The sequence below is a fragment of the Conger conger genome, chromosome 2, assembly GCF_963514075.1.
Source record: "Conger conger chromosome 2, fConCon1.1, whole genome shotgun sequence".
Taxonomy (NCBI): Eukaryota; Metazoa; Chordata; class Actinopteri; order Anguilliformes; family Congridae; genus Conger; species Conger conger.
Window position 1 is genome coordinate 47265035 of NC_083761.1, and position 22222 is coordinate 47287256.

The 22222-nt window shown below is 46.4% G+C and overlaps 1 protein-coding gene across 1 annotated transcript in view; it reads left to right on the top strand.

Annotated features, from left to right (window-relative positions):
• The first annotated feature begins 3886 nt into the window (after positions 1-3886).
• LOC133121236 (rho GTPase-activating protein 23-like) overlaps positions 3887-22222 on the top strand; it is a 91512-nt gene continuing 73176 nt past the window's right edge. The window contains exon 1 of the mRNA XM_061230441.1: positions 3887-4043. Within this exon, the coding sequence (XP_061086425.1) occupies positions 4035-4043 (9 nt within the window). The 5' untranslated portion in view covers positions 3887-4034. The remainder of the gene's footprint in view (positions 4044-22222) is intronic.

Sequence of the window (22222 nt, forward strand, 5' to 3'; positions counted from 1 at the left end):
CCCAGGACCTCCTTGCTGTGAGGCGGCAGTGCTACCCACTGCACCATCCGTGCCGCCTTTACGTTGACATCTTGCATTTAAAATCTGAAAAACTATAATTTTACTCTGAATTTGGCATGCAGATTATGAAGGGAAAGATATTGTTCTAAAAAAATTAAGATGAAAGCCTAAAACAGCCAAAAAATAACATTTTAAATTAAACATCGATTTGTGTGATTTACGGATGACTGTGATAGAACGGATCACGTATATCCCTGTTGTGCAAACAAAACCCTACGTCACATAAATTTACTCTAGAATATTAGGCGTTGGACTAAAACTGAAAGACTACAGTGAACATCTTCTCTTTTTTCATTAGGGCAGTGCTGCTATTGTTCCAGTAGATGTCGCCGTCACACCGACGTGGAGGGACAATTATCAACAGCAAATGTCTCCAGATTCCAGTGTACGATAACTCAATGCATGAAATATTGATTGTTCTACTTTTGTTAGACCTTGGTTAAGTTAATATTTTCATGTATTCTATTTTGATATGCTGGATTCTAGGTTACTTTTTTAAAATAGACCCGTCAAATCTCTTGTGACTGGCTGCTGAGAAGTGAATATTTGAGTTGAAACAACAAGAAGTTTATCTGAAAGTCAAACTTAATTTTACTACATCTGCAGATCCCGCTGAAGAATTTTGATCCATCATCCTTATTTATGATATTACCAACAATGCATTGGTGCAGTGATGGAAATGTAGGGCATTGGATTTGTGAATACTCTTTTCCACTCTTCCTATACACATTCACAATCGTTAATTTGCTGCTACAGTCACTTCAGATATGTACATTGACAAATAAATAAACACATAATGTACAAATGTACATTGACCTGACATGGCAGGCTACTGAGTGACCACCCTATTTTGTTTGGAATGACCTTCGGCCTTGTTCCGTGACTGTTCTCGTCTCCCTGCCTGTGCCTCGCCTGTCGTCCACCGGGCTTCCTCTAAAGTCCTTTCTCAGGCAGGTCTAATTATATCTAAAATACCTCCCCCCCTTCCCCCTGCCAATGTTTTCCAGGTCTTTATTTTGCTGTCACATGTGTCAGCTCCCAGTCTGTCCCGCTCTGAAATATTCAAAATTCCTGCGCTCATTACATAACATGCCCCTCAATCTACAACAATACCCCTGCTGTTCCTCCAGTTCAAACCCCCCATCCCCAACAACCTTTTTTTTTAAATTTTACCTTTTTCTGTTTTTCACTTTCCCTGTTTCCCCTAAGGGCTGTCCCACCCCGCAAGTCTGCGGTTACCTGGCTCATCCGTACCTCCTGTGCTTATATTTAATTAGGGTGCCCCATTACTGGGCTTCTGCTACTTCTGCTACTGCCTCATGACAGGAGCCTTTGAGTTTGAGCTCTCATTGTCAGTACTTGAGAGAGGTTGTGTTGGTGTGTTTGGGGGTAGAGGTTGTATTACCGTGGTTGGTGAGAGAGGTGTTGGTGTGCAGAGAGAGAGAGAGGTTGTGTTGGTGTACTACACTACGTTGTGTTGTGCACTACACTTTGGCAATATGCACTCAGTGAGCACATTATTAGGTTTTTTTTTACTTCTGCTGCTATAGGTTACAGGTTTGATGCTTTGTGTGATCAGAAATGCTTTTCTGCATACCACTGTTGTAATGTGTGGTTATTTGCGTTACTGCCACCTTCCTGTCAGCTTTGGCCAGTCTGGCCATTCTTCTCTGACTTCTCTCATTAACAACACGTGTTTGCCTGCAGAACTGCTGTTCACTGGATGTTTTTTTTTTTTTCGTACCATTCTCTGCAAACTCTAATGACTGTTGTGCATGAAACTCCAAGGAGATCAGCAATTTCTGAGATACTCAAACCACCCTGTCTGGCACCAACAATCATTCCATGGTCAGAGTAATTTAGATCACACGTCTTCCCTATTCTGACGTTCTGAAAAAACAGCTGAACCTCTTGACCATGTCTGCATGCTTTTATGCATTTAGTTGCTTCCACATGATTGGCTGATTAAATATTTGCATTAACAAGCTGGTGTACAGGTCTACCTAATAAAGTGGTCACTGAGTGTATATTTTGGAATATGTCATGCCAATAAAGTATTTTCATTTGAATTTGTGAGAGATAGAGGTTATGTTGGTGTATAGAGAGGGGGAAAGAGAGAGAAGTTGTGTTTCTGTGCAGAGATTATATTTGTGTAATGAGGAGGTGAGAGTGGTTGTGTTTTTGTGCAGAGAGGGAGAGAGAGGTTGTGTTTCTGTGCAGTGATGGAGAGAGGTTGTGTTAGTGTGCAGAGAGAAGGGGGTCGTATTTTGGTGTGCAGAGAGAGACAGGTTGTGTTGTTGTGCAGAGAGAGAGGTTGTGTTGTTGTGCAGATAGAGAGGCTGTGTTGGTATGCAGAGAGGTTGTTTTGGTGTGCAGAGAGAGAGGGGGAGTGAAGGGTTGTGTTGGTGTGCACAGGGAGAGAGAGAGAGGTTGTTGTGCAGATAGAGAGGTTGTGTTGTTGTGCAGAGAGAAAGAGGAAGAGAGAGGTTGTGTTGGTGTGCAGAGAGAAAGAGGGAGAGAGAGGTTGTGTTAGTGTGCACAAAGAGGGAGGGAGGTTGTGTTGGTATGCACAAAGAGGGAGGGAGGTTGTGTTGGTGTACACCGTGATAGAGAGGTTGTGTTGGTGTGCACAGAGAGAGTGGTTATTTTGGTGTGCACAGAGAGAGAGAGAGGTTGTGTTGGTGTGCAGAGAGAGAGAGGTTGTGTTGGTGTACACCGTGATAGAGAGGTTCTTTTAGTGTGCAGAGAGAGAGTGGTTCCTTTGGTTTACAGAGAGAGAGAGAGGTTGTGTTGGTTTACAGAGAGAGAGAGGGGTTGTGTTTTGGTATGCAGAGAGTGAGAAAGGTTGTGTTTTGGTGCTCTGTGAGCTCGGCTACAGTTCCTGTTGTTGTGGGGCGGGAGTTTCCCGAGCTATAGCCTAAGGGAAGCATTGGAGGATGTTGTCTTCCTTAGTGACCGAGCCCCTTACTGCCATTACCCTGTCTGTGAGTGTGTGTGTATTTGTAGTGAGAAATTAGCATATTGGTGCATGTTTGGGTTTATTATACAATTTTTTAAATGCTCCATAGTGCTGACTTCAATGGAATTTCCATCCAAACGTGATTACAAATAGGCTGCTCATTCATGGTTTATAAACACAGAACAGACGTCAGATATGAGGCGCAGGGTATGATATGAAACTCCACCCCCTCTAATGCCTTCTTAATACCTAATTTTTTCCCTTCAGTGTGGCCAGACTACAAGTCCCAACATGCTCTCTGTAGGAGAGAGATGGAATCCTATCAGCCTGAGCCTATGGTGCCTCACCAACAGACATATGGCTGTTGGGTCCACAGCGGTGGTTGCCAATGGCGACGGACATTTTCATGGAGGTATGAACTGGACAGCTGTCAGGCAATCCTACAGAGCTTCGCCTGGAGTCACGTGCTCTGCCCCCCGCTCCGCTCCCTCCCTCCCTCCCTTACTCTTTAATGCTCTGTGTCTGTACTCCGAGGGGGGAGGGGAGAGAGGGAAGAGGGAGGAGGGGGAGGCAGTGTGTGTGTATGTGTGTGTGAGAGAGAGAGAGAGAGAGAGAGAGAGCCTAGGCGAGGAGCCAGCTTACATCAAGCTAGAGGGAGAGTACGAAAGAGAGAGGAGCGTCCTTTCTTGTTTCTTCTTCTCCTACCTGAGTGAGGAAGCCAGGATTTACACATCGCAGATCTCCCTCTCCCGTTTTAGCCGAACAAAAGGGGCGGGGAGGGGGGTTTTTCCAGAGAGGACATAAGAGGTCTTTCAGCAGATATCGGCGGCTGTCAGCGAGAGAGAGGGAGAGGGAACAGAGGGGTGAGAGAGGGGACCATGCCGTGCCGGGGAGGCACAGTGGCATGCCTCGCAGGACAGCGTGAGCTTCATTCCAGGAGGGGGATGTCCAGGGCGCCCGCCGCCACTCCGTGCCATGACTGGGACTAAGAACCGGCAGGAGCCTTGCTGAAGACATGGCCCAGGTACGGGGGCGTCGGGGCAGGGGCGCGGGGGGTGGGGGGTCTTGCAGTCGCAGCGCGGCTACGCTCACCGTTCGTGCCCCCCCGCCGACCAAAACAAACAGCGCGCCACTCTCCCTAACTGTGCCATTAATATTCATCTCTGTCACGGCGGGGGGGGGAAGCCGGCTCGCCCCAAGTGCGTTCGTGTAGTATTTTACACACCGGTCTCCGCGCAGCCCAGCAAGCGCTTGGAGGACCGCTGAAAAGGGGAGTTGGTTGTTGGTTAGCGGGGGGTCAGTAGCGGTGCCTTCTCCGGTTGTATTGTGATTTACTGCAGGGTTCCTGTGGCCAGGCTCGGGGGTTGAAACACCTCCTTATTATTCCACTTTGCCATCTCGTGATAATTAGCAATTAGCGTGGGGCGCTTACCAATTTGCAAGGGGATTTGTCCGCGGCTAATTACAGCCCGCCTTTTTGCCGTGCAACAGGGCTTCTCGAGCCTCGCCTGTAACGTAAACACCGATTACCCTGTCGCCGGGTTTCACCTGCTACCGTGCGATTACATCATTCCTGTCCTCCGAGCCCGTTTGGCACCAGCCTCCGCTCCTTCCCCTGGAAGGATACACGGCGTTCTTTCTCCGCTTTTCTGACGGTGTCCGCCGTTTTTTCCCGACGAGCCGAGCTGGAGGAGCTGTAAACGCGACTGCGCTTTTTGACGTGTTTGTGCACGGCCAGCCGTCGACTCTCCGAGCGAGTGCGGTCATGAATCGCCGGGCGGGTGTCCAGAGGGCTCGGAGGAGGCTGGGTGTTGGCTCTGCCTGTTTGTGTGAGGCCCCCGTCTCCGATCTCTGTGCACCTTACCAGTCCTTTTGGCTTGCGGGTTTATTCGCTGTGTCGATGTGTGTACCCTCTGTGGCATCCATATGCGTGTGTGTGTGTGTGTTTGTGTATGTGTATGTATATGTGTGTTTGTGTATGTGTATGTGTATGTGTATGTGTATGTGTATGTGTATGTGTATGTGTGTGTATGTGTATGTGTATGTGTATGTGTATATGTGTGTATGTGTATGTGTTTGTGTATGTGTATGTGTATGTGTGTGTTTGTGTATGTTAGCGAATGTGTGTGCATGTGTTTGTGTGTGCGTGTGTGTATGTTTGTTTATGTGTGTGTGCGGTCTTGTCCGTGTGCGTGTGTATGTATGAGTGTTTGCGTGTGTGTGTGCATCTGTGTGTGTTTGTGTATGTGTGCATGTGTGTGTGCATATGTTTGTTTATGTGTGGGTGTGTGTGTGTGTGTGTGTGTGCGCGTCCGTGTGTGTGTGTAGGTACGGGTGTGTGTGTGTGTACGTACGGGTGTGTGCGTGTGCATGTCGTTCACGCGCGTGCGTACACCATGCTACCTGTGGCATCAGGACAAACCCTGAGAGAGAAATCGTTGACGACTTCAATCATGGCGTCCACAGGTCCCGGAGAGAGACCCTTATTTATTAATGATCCGTAGTGGCAGCGACACATGCCAAACCGCCTCGTCCTGTCCGCGGAGCTGAGACCAGCGGCTCTCGGGCTGTTGACCGACCATGTCCCCGCGTGTTGCAGTAGAGGTGTCGGGCTGCTCCTTTTCCTGGCGGGGGGGGGGGGGGGGGAGGTGTGGCCGAAGACAGGGACGGTCACCCCCTTTGTCCCCCCTCCCCGCCTCCCGATGTGGAGCGTTCCCCCGAGCGTCTCTCAGCCGTCGATGACCTCATCCCTCCCTCCCTCCTTTCCCCAGTACAGACCTGGTTCAAGCCTGCTAGATGTATGACTCGGGCATGCCCGCATTTCGTTTTGTTCTTTAAAGCTAAATTATGCATTGTGGATTCGCCAAGGATGGTGTGAGGATGGGCAGTGGGGTGATGTCACTGATTCCAACCGTTTGTATGTGTGTGCTTGTGTGTGTTTATGCGTGTGCTTGCGTGCGCGTGCTTGCTTGTGTATGTGTATGTGTGTGTGTGTAGACGGATAACATAACACTATATTAGGTAATACAGCTGCTTAGAAAATGAAAAAAACCCATCTTTGACAAATGTGAGAATGCATATCAAATTAGTGCAATGATATTATGTTTACAAGTGGCAAATGCTTCCACAAATACCCGCATGCATTATGAATGTTAATATTTATTTGAACGGGGCTGCGACGCCACGGTTGTGCTAATTCATTAGCCCTGTGTTGTCTCCCACAGGACATTTTAGCAGTTGAATATTTCTGGGTCTCAGCCAGACTGTGGAGGCCTGTACTGTGTCTTTAGCAGAACTGGCAGCTCTTTGCTCTGAATGGCAAACCTGGCTATCTGTGCTGATTCATAACACCCGTAAGCCCGGAGATCACATTCTAGGAAATGTTCATTTACAAGATTTACTTCTCGTTGAGTAAAATCTTGTAAAAAGGTTATGTTTGGAGGTTATGTTCCACTGAAAATGCATCTTTGGTCTTCCAGATCATTCCAGAGGTACATACTTAAATTATCATGAGGTATGGACTTGAAAAGATACGTTCTGTCAAAATATGTAAATGAGCTAATTTGCATACTTTATTCAAGATGGTGGAAATTACAAATTGCTGCTCTCGCTCCTAAAGCTTATGACACGAAAATTATTCAAAATATTCTCTTGGATAGGGAGTAGAGATTTGCTAAGTTTCATGATGATAGGATGACTATGCACTGAGAAAAATTTCCTGTAATATCAAATAATTATACTAATTTCACCATACACACAGCATGAATAGTTGAGGAATTATTCGCAGCAGTAAACAGAATGAACAGAACACTAAAAATAATATTTTTTCCGTGGAGCAGAACCTTAACCCCTCCTTGTCAACAGTTCCCATTTCATGCAGGGAATTCAGAGTTAAGACACAGTGTGCTTTTTTTGCTAGAAGGAAATCTTATTTAAATAGCAGGTCATTGACACATTTTAACGTGCCTCTCGGGGCAGTGATTCTGTGACTGCAGATTTTTCTGGGATGTGTCTGACCTCAGGCAACTCACTGAGATTAGATGGAATTGAATGAGAACGGGGGACTGTGCACGAGCGTGTGTGTGTCTGTGCATGTGTGCGTTGGCGACCAGTGTGTATGTATGTGTGTGTTTAGGAGGCAGTCCATGCAAGAGTCCAGCCCTGTTTGAATTCTTCTGTCTTTTGTTAACTGTCATAAATGATGGAATGTAGCAGGTAGTGTACACTCTCAGAAATGAATTCTTGTCACTGGAGCAGTACGGGCGCATACAATTGTACCCCTAGCCAGCAATATATAACTAATTTGTACCTTGTTTGCTTGGAAAATGTACTTATTTGTACTCAAAGAGAACATTACTGTACTTTCAGTCTACATTTGAGGAAATTTGATCCTTGAAGAGGAAAAATGTACCTCCACTGTCAGTTTTTTTCTGAGAGTGCAGTGGTTAGAGCACCAGACGCTGTGGGTAGAAGTCCGAGGTGCAGCAATGCTGCTGTCCTGCTGCACCGTGTCGCTGCGTCACGAAAGGTGCCAAACTGCGAGCACTCTAAGGATAAGGGTATTGGCGAGGTAAGATCAATAATGGTAATTCGCTGATGAGGGTCGGGGCCTACCTCCCAACCGACTCTATTAAGCGCATGCGCGCAAACCACCCCACCCCCTCATTCACCATCGCATTACGCATTCACCATCCGGTAATGAGGGCTGTCGGTCCTGAGGAATGACATCACAGCAGCGCTTCCTGACCCATTCCGCTGATCTGGGATCTGTGCGCGGCTGAGGGGGGAGCGGCCCCGCCCTTCCAGCGAGCTGATCCGGGATCAGTGGGGGACGCATTATCGTGCATGGTGGTGAATGAAACAGCGTCGATTGTTTATCACTTCTCGCGTGTTAGTGCTGAATGAGATATTAGCCCATCGCTGGCCCAGTCCTTAGGGCACCATTTTCTCCTTGTGCGGTTTGACTCCTCGCCATTGCGGTTTCTCTGCTGCAATTCCATCTCTGTCCTTAACCCTCCCTGCTTCCATCCAGTCTGAATAAAGTAAGAAGATACATAAGACAGCAGGACAGCAATTCACTTTGTTACATGGCAACGCTCTTATGGTTTTTCACCAATATGCTGATATGTTATAATTGGTCTCAACCCCACGGGGTGCTGCCGTTTGTGTTGTTCCTTTGTTTTAAATCAGTCAAGCAACTTCCCAGGTGCTGGTACAAACCAGTTCACAAGGGCATGACTTAGCCCAGGTTTGGCGTCCGTGTGAGAGTGTACATGAAGCATTGCGAGTGCGAGCTAAGCAGGAAATGACATCACACCATGAATCAAATAAACCCAGGCGTGCATTACCAAGAAGAGACACAGAGACAGAAAGGAAGAGCTAGCTGAGGTGACTGTGTGCTACAGAGCCGTGCGTTTGTAACACAATTCAATTACATTAGAATGATGCTCCACTATGACACGTGACTTTAACGATGTGCAAAATGCGAACGCCGTTAATGGAATATTGCAAATGTAGTGGTTTTTCAAATTGATTTTTACGAGAGAACAATCCCTGTTTTGGGGTTTGGGGCTACCGCGACAAGCCCATCGGAGCATTCGGCTAATAGGAACCAGCTGCTTTTAAGAATTGGATAATGTTCAGTAAATGACATTTGGATCAGGGACTGTGCTCTGTTTTGTCCAACTCTTCCAGACACATATCTACACACAAACACACACACACACCCACCCACACGCACACACACACGTGCGCATACATGCATACACACATCCTCCGCACAAACACACACACACACCACACGCACACCACACGCACACACTCACCCCCTACACAGATACACACACACACAGTAGGATACTGTAGGGCAGGAAGTGGCTGATTGCTTAAAGTGTGTGTGCCTGCAGATGTACAATCTGTCCAGAGCAGTGTGCTCGGCCTCTCTCTCTCTCTCTCTCTCTCTTTCTCCCTCTCTGTCTCTATCTGTCCATTTCTCCCTCTCTCTACCTCTGTCCATCTCTCTCTCTCTGTCACTGTCCCCTTCTCTACCACTCTGCCTGAGGGCACTGCCAGCTCATCCGTTCCCTCTAATCAGATCCCCCATCCCTACCGTCGAGCGGCAGATTCGTTTTCAGAAACGACAGCTCCAAATTCCCGCTGACGGGAGCTGGGAAGGCACATCGTTATCCCGCCCTGGCCTCATTTCCACGGAGGAGGCTATGGCAACCGGCGCTCCGGGGGGAGCCGTGCTTATTAAGCCACCCTGAACAGCGTTCCCATGTCTGCCGGCCTGGCGGTCCGTCGGTGAGCGAGGGAAAGGCCACCGCAGGCAGGAAAGGCTCCTTCGAGCGTTCCTCGTTATGGACGAGCGTCCAGAACTACCGCACGTGATCCTCGGGGAGGAGAACTGGGTCGGGGCTTACACGTAACATTTCCACGCTGTCGTCGTGGCACGAAGGCGGCATGGTAACGGCGTTACAGCGTAACGGCCACGTGGTCCGAGCGTTATGTTTCACCCAGGTTCAGCTCTGTGTGACGAAGGGCCGTCAGCGACGGGTGTTGTGGTGGAAATTGCCGGAAAACACGGCGTCGTCATCGTCATCCTTCTTGTGTTGGTTCCGCTTTCTGTCGTGTGACTCCTGATGGGTGGCGTTTGAGTGGCAGGAAGATAGAGCCAATGGCAGGTGAGAGATGATTCTTCATCCCACCCCTTACCGAACTGAGGTCGCCAGACCTATGTTTACTTCATAGAGATGCAGGGATAGAAAGAGAGCGAGAAAGGGGGAAAAGAGACACCAAAGCAGAGAGAAAGTGATAGAGTGAAAGAAAGAGTGATAGTGTTTGTGTGTGTAACAGGTGCTTTAATCTGGCCCTCCACCAGTGTTACACTTCCTCCATCAAACCTACTAAACCTGCTCATTATGTCTACCCAAACAATGCCTGAAAGTCCTCTTCTAATGCCACCCCACCACCTCCCCACCTAACGGATTGAAAGACGTATGGTCCAGACCTTGGTCAAATGTTATTGTTTTGAATTCAAATAGTTGCCGACCAAGAGGACCAGAAGGTTGGGTTTGCACTGTTTGTGAGCATTTCATAGGTTACAATACATCAGTCAAGCTCGGAAAAGCATAGAAAAGTTTTTGAATCCAAAATCATGTTTGACCCTGGTCTGGTGTGGTCACCTGTCCCGTGTTTGTAAGCGCACAACCATTTGTTCTCCTTGCCACAAGGTATATACTTCAACATACAGTAGTTATGCATGACAAAAATAAAACATCATGTTTTATATGAGGTAAGCTGAGATGAGAGGGGTGTTAGGGGAAAATGCCCTTTTTAACATTTCACAGGTGAGCATCGTCTGATGAAACAGATCCTAGTAAAAACAGGAAACCTTCCTTGATATGTGTGTGAATATCGCTGTAGATGAATATGTAGACCTTGCACATCATCTTGTTAATGAGGTCTGCAGTGCCAGAGGCACCCCCAGAGACTACCGATTACAATGAGTGGAATCAAGTGTGGAGTGTGTCACCTTTGCCTGGCTCTGGTGTGTATCTCCATTTCATGATATAACATGCTCACCCACTTGCACACATACATGCAGACAAATATATCCGCACACGTATGTGCACACACACAACCCCCCCAGACACACACACACACACATACACACACAAACATATATGCAGTTGCAGTCAGATGCATACACACATGCACACACAGAAACATGCACACATATGCATGTATGCACACACACACACACACACACACACTACAGCAGCCCCTCATATAGACAGGCCTTCTATTCTTACTTTTGTAATCTGTGGCCAGATATTTGAACTGGAGTTTATCAGCCCTGTACAGAGGGAGTCAGGAAATGCAGGGGGAGGGGTATATTACAGTAAACTCTCTAAATAAATGCATCTCTCTTGCAGTACTCCCATGCATTCCTCTGTCTTGAGGGGTACCGTGGTTGGTTTTTGTTTCCATTCGGGTAAACTGGCCAGGACACAAATAAAGTGACAGTGGAGGTACATTATGGTTCTTTAAGGATCAAATTTCCCAAATGTACCCTGAAAGTACAGTACATGTTCTCTTTGGGTACTATTGAGTACATTTTCCAAGCAAAAAATATACAAATTTGTTACAGTATACTGTATATTGTTGCCTAGTGGTACACTTTTACGCACCTATAGGATTTCGTCCCAGGGACATGCTCTTTTCAGGCACTTTTATTACTACCTTCAATTCTGAGACTGCATTTACAAAAGTTCTCAGTTTTTTTCCAGATAAAGGACAAATAATACACTCACTGATCACTTTATGAGGTAGGCCTGCACACCGGCTTGTTAATGCAAATATTTAATCAGGCAATCGTGTGGCAGCAACTAAATGCATAAAAGCATACAGACGTCGTCAAGAGGTTCAGCTGTTTTTCAGACCAAATGTCAGAATGGGGAAGAAATGTGATCTAAGTGACTTTGAACGTGATGGTGCCAGGCAGGTTGGCTTGAGTATCTCAGAGCCTGCTGTTCTCCTGGGATTTTCATTCACAATAGTCTCTAGAGTTTGCAGAGAATGGTGCAAAAAAACTCAGACATACAAAAATTCTGCGGGCAGAAACGTGTTGTTAATGAAAGAGGTCAGAGGAGATGGGCCAGGACTGGTCGAAGTTGACAGGATGCCACACATTACAGCTGTGGCATGCAGAAGAGCCTCTCTGAACACACAACGCATCAAACCTCTAAGTCGATAGGCTACAGCAGCAGAAGACTTAATTAAAAAAAAGGTTTAATAAATACCTAATAAAGTGCTCACTGAGTGTATACCCTATATCTGTGGCTTCACCGGTGCTCAGTTGTCTCTGGGGGGGGGGTAATGATATTGACACCTCCTGTCAGTTGTGTCACTCCTCCCGAAAGCCCCCACCAGGATCACGCAGAGCTCATGAAGTCAGAGCAGCGGGCCCTGTCGCCTCTCCCAGCATGCCGTGTGTTTCCCAGACCTTGTTCTGACACGCAGGGATGAAGCGGGAGCCCCGGGGACGGGTGTTCAGAGTCAGCCTCCGCGCTCTCTCCCGGCAGGCCGTGTGATCGCCTTCACCGTCCCGTTCTCCCGCTACGGAGAGGGAGGAGGAAGAGAGGAGCCGGGACTCCAAACAGCAACAGCTGTGGGGCTTCTTCCTACCTAGTCACTCCAACATAGTTGCTTGCTTGGTCCCAGCTCTTGGGGTTGGTGTTTCCCATCGGGATGGAGTACCTGGGCAGGGGCAGTGGACCAACGGCTGTTCAGCTACGTTAAACCACAGTGTTTGTGTTCCCTTGGTGGTGTGCAGTAAATCAAAATCCGCAAAAAAAAAAAAACATATTGCCCTGCTGAAAAAAAAACAACTCCAGCTAGGATTTTGAAACAGCCGGGCGCTGGTTGACCTGTTCAGACAGCTCCCGGCTCGATGAGGTTTATCTGGTTTGGTTCACCAGTTCAGACCAGCTCCCAGCTTGACATGGTTTGACTAGCTCAAGATATGTTTTGAAACAGCTGGTTGCTTGCTTGGTCCAACTCTTCGTGGTTGGGATTTCCCAGTGTACCTGTACCTAGGCAGTAGTGACAGTGAACCAATGGCTGTTCAGCTACATTAAATCAAAGTATTCACTTGGTGGTGTGCAGCATACTGTTGGTGTCACAAAAACAATTGACAATTGAGTCTCGCACAACATGTAATTGCCGTGTTTTAGGTAGAGAAAACACCATATCCATGTTTATCCATCGTTATATTATGACAACGGCAACAATGATTTCTCCTCTTTTTCACAGAAAGAAAATGTGCGGTGCAGACACCGTGGAAGTTGGGGTGAAAGATTAAATGGGAAATTCTACAGCAGTACAAATGAGATGTGGAGGGTTAATGACAGCTACTCTGTGCTGAAGCCCCGTCTGTGTGGCGTGGTCCCTGCGACTGGTGTGATGTTTAAATGCCGGTACCTCTTACACCCCGCTGTGTGGTAATTGTGTGGCCTTTGCTGTGCTGCCCTGAATTGTCTGCCTCACTTCTCATCATCGAAGGCAGCGTTCCGGGTTGGATCTTTCATAATTGCATAGCCACATAACCAGGCCCTGATGAACTATATATAGGTCCGGGAGGGTTTTGTTCGAGCAAGTGTTGTGTTTCTGTGCTCTGTGTGCTGTGTTCTAATTGACAAGTTCTAAGTGCTGTGCTGTATTATTGTATGCTGTTGTACATGTTTAATTTACTGTGTCATACATTCATGTACTAAGTGTTGTGTTGCTGTGCTCTGTGTGCTGTGTTGTACATGTTCTAAGTGCTGTGTGCTGCATTCTAATCGACATGTTCTAAGTGCTGTGCTTTATTATTAATACATGTTTCATTTGCTGTGTCATACATTCATGTATAAAGTGTTGTGTGCTGTTACACATGATTTATGCTGTGTTCTTGTGTGCTAAGTGTTGTCTTACATATATTGCGTGCTGTGTGCACTTTTTTACGCGTTCTAAGCGCTGTGTGCCAGTGTACATTGTATGCTGTGTTCTGTGAGCGGTGTGTTTTTGTGTGACTCCCAGCCTCTCTGTCACAGGCAGGCAGCAGAGCTCATTCACATGCACAGCCCCGCTGAAATCCAGCACACTCTGGAAAAGGCATCAGAATGCATGTTCTGGATATTCCCCTGTGTAATCATTGTATCGCGTGTGTCCGTGCAAGGGTTGTACGGCCTGTGCAAAGGGGCGCCTCAGCCTAGCAGTTTAAGATTCTCCGTCTGTCCGTGTCCAATCGGCCCCTGCAGACAGAGGACAATGGGCGGATTGTTCCGGAAAAGCAGCCCCAGCGTCCCAAGCCAGTAAAGTGCTCCTGTTGAGCTGGTGAATATATACGCTCAGCGAGCACTTTATTAGGTAGAGCTGCACACCAGCTTGTTGATTCATATATTTAGTCAGCTAATCACGTGGCGGCGACTAAATGCATGTAAGCATGCAGACGTGGTCTGCAAAACACAAAAAACATCCAGTTAGCAGCAGTTCTGCAGACGGAAACGCCTTGTTAATGAGAGACGAATGGCCAGACCAGTCAAAGCTGACAGGAGGTGACAGTAACGCAAATAACCACACATTACAACAGTGGTATGCAGAAGAGCTGCTCTGAACTCTGAACGCAATGCATCATAACTCTTAAGTGGATAGGCTACAGCAGTAGAAGTCTAAAAAATGTAATACTTAATAAAGTGCTTGGTGAGTGTATATATATTCTGCTCACGTATATGTGGCACTTGTTCAATGTTGTCTCACATCTGAACCTTTATGGCAATGTTATGCTTTTTTTTTTCTGTTGTTAAACATTGTTGTGTACGCAGTGCAGTGAAGCCGGTGGGGTATGAAGCCAGTGGGACCCTAGTGTGGATACAGCGGAGGGAGGGGCGGAGGGAGCTGTTGCCTGGCCAATGTGAGAGAGGAGAGAGTCTCAGACCCTGCCAGCTGATGTCAATATCTCCAGTGGAACCAGGACATGGTCTTGGGGGAACAGCAGTGTTGCGCTCTGGCTCACAAACACGGTAATGCTGATGGGCCTGGTCAGCGCCACGCAAGTCCAAAGTCTGAACAGGCATGTGAGGGCGGCACCACAGACTCCCACAATCCCGTGCGGCCTATAGACAGACCTCCGGTGGTGCGGTTTGCTGATGTAGCAGGTGGAAGGGGATGTTGTGCACGTGTAGCTACTCAGGGGACACTGTAGTGGGGTGACAGTGGTGCTGTGAGAGGGATGACTCAAATGGTGCTCTGCTGTGGGCTGTGTCCCCTTGCACTGATCCTACCCTGTGAGTCACTCTCTGTCTTACTCAGACACTCCAGGCTTAAAGCTCCCATATTCTACACTTTTCCAGTGTTTTATTTTAGGTCCTGATATCCAAAAGATGTTTGTGTGGTTTTACATCACAAAAACAATCTATATCTAGTTTTACAAGTCAATTCAGCACCTCTCACAAGCTTTTCCCAAAACAGGCTGTTTTAGTTTCTGGAACGTTTTGTCAATGTTATAATGTATAATGTATAAATGAAATGTTTTTTCTTAGCTGGGTAAGACCTTTAGCACGTGCAATACCTTTGAGCACACGCAAAACAAATAACACAGCCAATAATTGATCAATTGGTCATATTAGTGGTTTTGTGGGTGCAAAAAGGTTTCGTACATGTCTTAGCACATCAGACCCAATGTCTCTATTCCCACCTAATGCCCCTAATAAATTAGCTAAGAGGAGGTTTGGATTGAAGGCTAAAAAAAATCTGGCTCTGCAGTGAACCTGCTTCCATAAGAGAGCACTGAGTTTGGCTCTGCGAATGAAATGATCTCTCTGTGACTTCTCCACACCTCCTAGCCGCTCTGCAGGCCTCTGACCTCTGTCAAATGCGTAATTCTTTTGAATTCAAATGTGTATCTGTGCTCGATTGGTCGTGCCTGGAGCAAGAGGACCAGAACTGAGATTTGCACTTTTTTAGAGTATCTCATAGGTCCGAATACACCAGACAAACTCAGTAAAGCATAGAAAGCATGTTTTGAATCCAAAACAATTACGTATTTTACCCAGGTCTCCAATAGTGACTTACATGTCTAGGGAGGGGAAGGGAGGGTCACAACACAGCTTCAGGTTGAGGGAAGCAAGCAGGCACTTGGAATTGAGTGCCCTCTAGTGGATGGATTGCGCCACTGAAGACCGTTTTCTAGGCCTGTCGGCAGGATTATGCGGATTAGAGAAATCTCTAAAGAGGACTGTATATAGACAGATGGACTCCTCCTATTCACTCTGCGTCAGAACAAGAGGAATGCCTGTTTGTTTGTGTGTTTCCACCCCCATTTTAATGTAAAACCCAACCATATCTTTCGTTAGCTAGTTGGTGCCTTGCATGGCAGCCAATCACCGTTAGTGTGTGAGCGTGTGTTCGAATAGGTGAATGAGAAGCGTCAATTGTACAGCGCTTTGGATAAATGCAGTCATTTATTTATTTGTTATTAATCTCCTGTAAAAATCAGTCTTCACCGCTTCCTTGGCGTCACTATTATGGAGCCGGCTCACTGATGTCCACACAAACAACAGCTTACCGGTCATCATGGTACAGTAAAGAAGAATGTAATGGCCATTGAGGGTATTTGTGCTGGATCACTGTTTACTGGGCTTTACTGCAGGGCTCTCTCAGCAAGGTGGAGGGCGGGGTCTTGGGAGTCAGAGGTCGTGCCATGTGGGCGGAGCGGACTATTCTAATGGGAAGTGGGAGGGGACCTTCCACAGGACATCGGCAGATTAGTCACTGTCACGCACAACCTCCCAAGAGAATGGTCCCCTCCACTCTCCCCTCAGCCTTATCACAAAAGCACCTAAAAAGCTACAAATGCTTTACCATATAGGTACATACAATTGTACCTCTAACCAGCACTATATTATTCATTTGTACCTTTTTTGCATATTAAACATACTCATTTGTACCCAAAGAGAACATTCCTGTACTTTCAGGGTACATTTGGGAAAGTTATATTTGAGTGTAAGCAAGAGGTTGGCAGTTTCACCTGCCAGAGAGCACTTTTATAATCAAATGCCCCACCCAAGTTGTAAACACTTGAGGGTGAGGGCATTTCCTCCCCTGGAGAGTCCAGTGTGTCTTAGAATGACCAGAGGGTGAGAGAATGTAGCCATGAACAATAGTCTTGGGGAACAATGTCTATTAAAGACCTAACTCACAGGAGGTTTTTTATTTTACTGCCTTCTTCTTATGGTTTAGTTTACCTTATGAAACGAATGACTTTACCAGCCTGACAGCTGCAGCGACAGACAAAGACCCGGAGCGGCATGGTCTTTAGCCGTTATTGTAAACACACTTCCTTTCCATGAACATTTTCTGGTGCGCGCGTCTAGTAAACAGCGGGAATGAGTCATTTATTTTGTGCATTCCGCTGCCCTCTGCTGACAGTTCGAGAAACTGCAGACTGGGGTACCGGTTCGTAGCAGCGAACGCTAGAACGCTATGCGAGCAAGAAAAAGCGTGAGCGCAAAAGGCATCACTGGCTCTCGCTCGCCCCCGTGGAACAGCCGTGACTCACCAGGAGGAAAGCCTGCCGGCGTAAATTAATCAACTATCTATGGTAGAGACTTATGGAAGGGGCTGGATATGTGTGCTATGATATCATGCTAGCCTGATAATATAGAATTACTAGCACTCCCCTTCACGATAACAACATCAGCAAGCCAGCCATGGAGGCTACTGTTCCACAGTGATATCATTACACTGGATATCAAAGCCATCTACTCCAACCAATGTATAAGCTTAACATTTGGTTAAAATCATGAACAGTTAAACATCTGCCTGCACTGCAAATTCTGGTATATCAGCAGATGGCTTACTGTATCTATTTTTGTGCTTACCTGATATTATATGTTAAAGATCCACTGTATTGTGTTGCAAAGTGCATACTTGCATAAGTTGCCTTATAAACCATGTTAATGATACATTGTATTGTATTTCCCTGAACTCGTACATTAATCATACATTATATTGTTTTAAACAGTGTACTTTCTAGACATCATATATTAACAATGCATTGTATTATACGTTCCCGATGTTATGATAAATTGCTTGGTACACGGCTGATATCGTACACATGATTTTACTGCACAGTGCAGATGGCAGCTCTGTGAATATAAGAGATATAATAATGTACAGAATGGATGGCCAACTGTGACCCAGAAATGGGCAAAGGCAGTAAAGGCAGTGCTTGCATATGTTTCCAAATGTGATTGTGTTTAATTGCCGTTTTTTCCACATATCGGTGCTATTTTCAAACAAGAGCTGAATAGGCACTCTGGATCTTGGACAGAAACTAAGTGAATGATGCTACCACGCTACGTATAGCGCTTCTTCCTTCAATCGCAGCCATATGTTATTATTCAACAATATTTATTTCACTGTATATTCAAAACATTATATTTACAAATGCAGCCAGTTTTCAGTTCCACAGGAAGAACTGTGTACATTGCAACTTTTAAGTGTGATTTTTCAGCTCTATATAGCTGAAATAGTAATCTCAACTGACCAATTTCAGACTGTCTAATAAATCATATTATTTGCCAAATACACTGGACTTCACAACTAGAGAGATTTGAGATTCCTGTGTGAAATGGTAACTGAGTGCTGAATGTGGAGACACCTCATTATTATGAGCAACAGTGGGTTTCCGGTTCGTTCTTGTCGTTGTCCATGTGAGTCTGCAGACAGACGCGTGGGATGGAAGACCTCCTGCTCTCTCCTCCACTTGAGGGATCAGGCCCAGCTGTAGAATCAGCCCCACCTCTCCCTCAAAGAGCCAGGGGAGTGCTGGTGCCAAAATGCAGGAGGAATTCCCATATACTGCTTATTGACACATGCTGTACTGCATATGCTCACTCTCGTAGTGGATAAACGCTCACACAGATCCCCACACACGGTATGCACGCTTGCACGTGCGCGCACACACACACACACACACACACACACACTTCACAAGCAATACATATGCACACCCAACTCCCCATACCTGCTGTTGATATGCTGTACACTGTTCTCAGAGGTACAGGTGCAGTGCAGTCCTTAAGTTTTTGGACAGTGTACCGATGTCCAAATACCTACGGTCTGCACTGTAGCCTGAGGCAGGGATGAGAGGCTACATATTCCGTAACATAACTTGAGGTAGAGCTGTGTGCCGGAGGTGACATTTAATAAAGAAGTAGAGAGGGGGGAGCTAAATGGAAAAAGAGAGCTGTTTGGAAAGGCATAAAGTGGATTAATATGCGTTGTACACAACACAGCCGTGGAGCCACTCAGCATGGGAGGGAACAGATAGCATGGAGTGGAGTAGTGCCAGTGTGTGAGTGTGCATCAAATGGGGGAGATAGTTTGGCAGGCCTGAGAAGAGGCCTGGGTGGCTTAGTTGGATATAATGGAGTGAGCAGCACAATCCTATTATGATTAAGAGCCAGAAAATTGAGATATAGGAATAGGGAAGCGTAGTCTGTGGTTATGAAATGGATAAGGAAAGCATAGACTTCACAAATTATGGCAAGAGAGACTGACGTTGTCGTATTCACGTGTGCTATGTGAACTGGCCCGGAAACGAAACGAAACGTCGACGTGGACGCTGATATTTATTTGCAGGTCTTTGTGGATTTTCTCATTAATTTGATGAGCCGTGCAAGCGTTTCGTCATGTACGCAACCCGAGGAGTCCCGAGGCAGAGAGAGAGAGAGCGGTATAGAGAGGGCGAAAGAGAGCGTCGGAGTGAGTTGCGATCGAGAGAGAAGTGGGGCAGAGAGACGGAAAAATAAGTCCAGAGAGAGAGAGACGGAAAGAGAGCGTAACGGACATTGTTTGCGAATCTTTTTTTCTTCGCGGTGATTTCATGGTGAATTGTTACGTAACCAGCGACCCCGTGTGTGCGCTCGCTCGCTCGGCTGCCTGGGGGAGTGTCACTCCACCTCACCGTCAAAGCGCCTCTCGCTCCATCAGCCACGGGCCGCGCTGGCGCTCGTGGGCATGGGGCACAGCCCTGGGTGAACGCTGACACGGACCTCTCTCATCCACAGTCAGGGCCGCGGCTTGAATATCAGGTTACATCCTCCGCTCAAGACACCGCGCTGCTAAGGCGTCATGTCATCGTCTGTACATTTTGTGATTAATCTACGCATGATATTTTACTTGTAATATTTTCAACATTTTATGATTTGAGGTTAGCGCTGCTGGGATCTGGGCCAGTGAGTCACCCATAAAGTGCTTAATTTAGCAGATAATAACTGTTATAATATTTACAGCTTGCGCTATGTATTTATATAGCTGAATTGTACAATGCTGTAACTGAGGGCACATAAATAGTTCCAGCAATGCCTGGGATTTAAACTGAAACCCCTCAGGCACAGAGTCCGCCGCTTTTGCCTAGAGGCGACCGCATAGTGATATGTTTGAGGCCCCTTACACATATTTTTTTTATTAGTTTTTCATATCACCTTGGAGCTTTCGATGTGTGTTATACTGATCCATACTGATCCAAGTAAAACAATTTCAATTTTGGTAGAAGGGTCTAATTGCTATTTCTCCCAGCTGTTTGTACTGTACATTTGCCACATGGCATGAAGTATTTTTTTCCTCATAATTATTGGATGACATTGTTAAATGTTACATCAGAGAGCTGACCACAGGAAGGGGAGGGGGAATTGGGCTCTGGGGGCAGGGTTAGGGAACATCACTGCTCTTTGTGAACATTTTCTGGGTGTTTCAGACACTAAAACCAGGAAGAAAACACTGATGCACGTGGGCCTTAAAGGGACCCCCATGTACTGTTTTAAAAAAAATATTTTTTTATTACTTATTATTTTGGAGCCCATTTTCAATATCTCGCAGGTTAGCTCACCGTTAGGCAGTACGTCACATTCTGACCAGCTCTACATGTAGACCCTTCTTTCCCTTTCTGTTGGTTGGGCAAACACTGGTGTGGCTGTCGGAGCGCTGTGTGTCATTAACGTGTGTGACTGATGCTGTGGCCCATTGCCCGCCATCAATAATTCAGCCTGCATTTTGTCCCGATGACCGCATGCTTCTGTGGGGACACCCAGAAACGCCCTGCAGATATGTAATAGGCCTGTGATTGGTGGGGGAAGCACTGTGATTTATATTCATTGGTCATCTCTTAGGAGCTAGGAGCTCATTGCATAAGGCAATGATGCGATAGAATTGGCAGCAGTGGAAACAAGAATTAGTGCATGTGCATATGTGCATGCGTGTGTATACTGTATGTGTGTGTATTTGTGTGTATGTATATATGGGTGCGTGCATTTGTGTGTATGTGTATTTGTATATGTGTGTGCATATACACTCATTTTTTAGGTTGAACTGTACACCAGCTTAGTAATGCCAATATTTAATCAATCATGTGGCAGCAAATAAATGCATAAAAGCACGCATACATGGTCAAGAGGTTCTGCTGTTGTTCAGACCAAATGTCAGAATGGGGAAGAAATGTGATCTAAGTAACTTTGACCATGGAATGATTGTTGGTGCCAGACAGGGTGGTTTGAGCATCTCAGAAAAAGACCAATAAGTCTAAAAAATAGGTCTAATAAATACCTAATAAAGTACTCACTGAGTGTATGTGTGAGAGACATCAGAAGGTAGAAGCTCTGTAAATGGCTTACCCCTGTCCAGGTTACCGTGGGCATTGCCATCTGCCCTGGAACATACTGCAGGTCTAACCGCACCCCAGCCTGTCTCTGAACAACACACTTCCTGTGTGTAACAAAGCTCATCATCAACCTGTGCTGTGCTGCCCTGGGCTGTGGGAGGGGCTCATTATGAATATGCATGAGGTTGCTCCACTGATGCCATCCACTCAGATATGAAATGAGCAGAGCTTCTCTGACTCTCCAGGTTCACATTACACATTAAAACAGCAGGGGGCACCTTTTCATTATGTGAGATGTGTGGAGAGCCTTGCTCAGGCTTGGCACAGATGTGTGAGGATCTGGGAGGCTTGCGCCTTAGAGTATATGATATATATATAGAGACAATGACGGCATTAGAAACCAATGGGGGAAAATTCCACCACACAGTTTTCGCTCACTGCTCATCCTCATTTGTGTCCTTCGTCACATGTCTGGTCACATGCACAAGGAAGAAAATGCAGGGTAATTATTTGCCTCGGTGGATGAACCAATGCAAAATGCTTGGGCAGTTGCCAAACGAGGGCACAAAGATTTTTATGTCCAAGCATTTTTTGGTAATAAAAACATCTTTGTCTGTGTGCTAGAAGTAAAAAATTGGACCTAGGAAAAAATAATGAAAACAATAATTGAAAAAAAAGTAGCGTAGATTGAACATTGAACAGTATATGAGTGGAAATAGTTTTCATATGCTGTCAAACATTAATGAAGTCCAATGGGAAAATTGGATTTTTGGGCAAGAATATAATAGGTATCACTAGGGGGCGTCTTCATATCAATTTGGGGAAATGGGGGGAAGGGGGTGAGCAGAGAGAGAGGCTGCATTCACAGCCAGCCTCCCAGGCTGAGTGGGAGTGGGGAGAATGAGAAATCTGAACGAGAAGTCATCCCTCGGCGGCGGCGAGTTACTGCTGTGGCTTTTATTGTTCCTTTAAGTGTGGGCACAGAGCGGTCTGGGAAT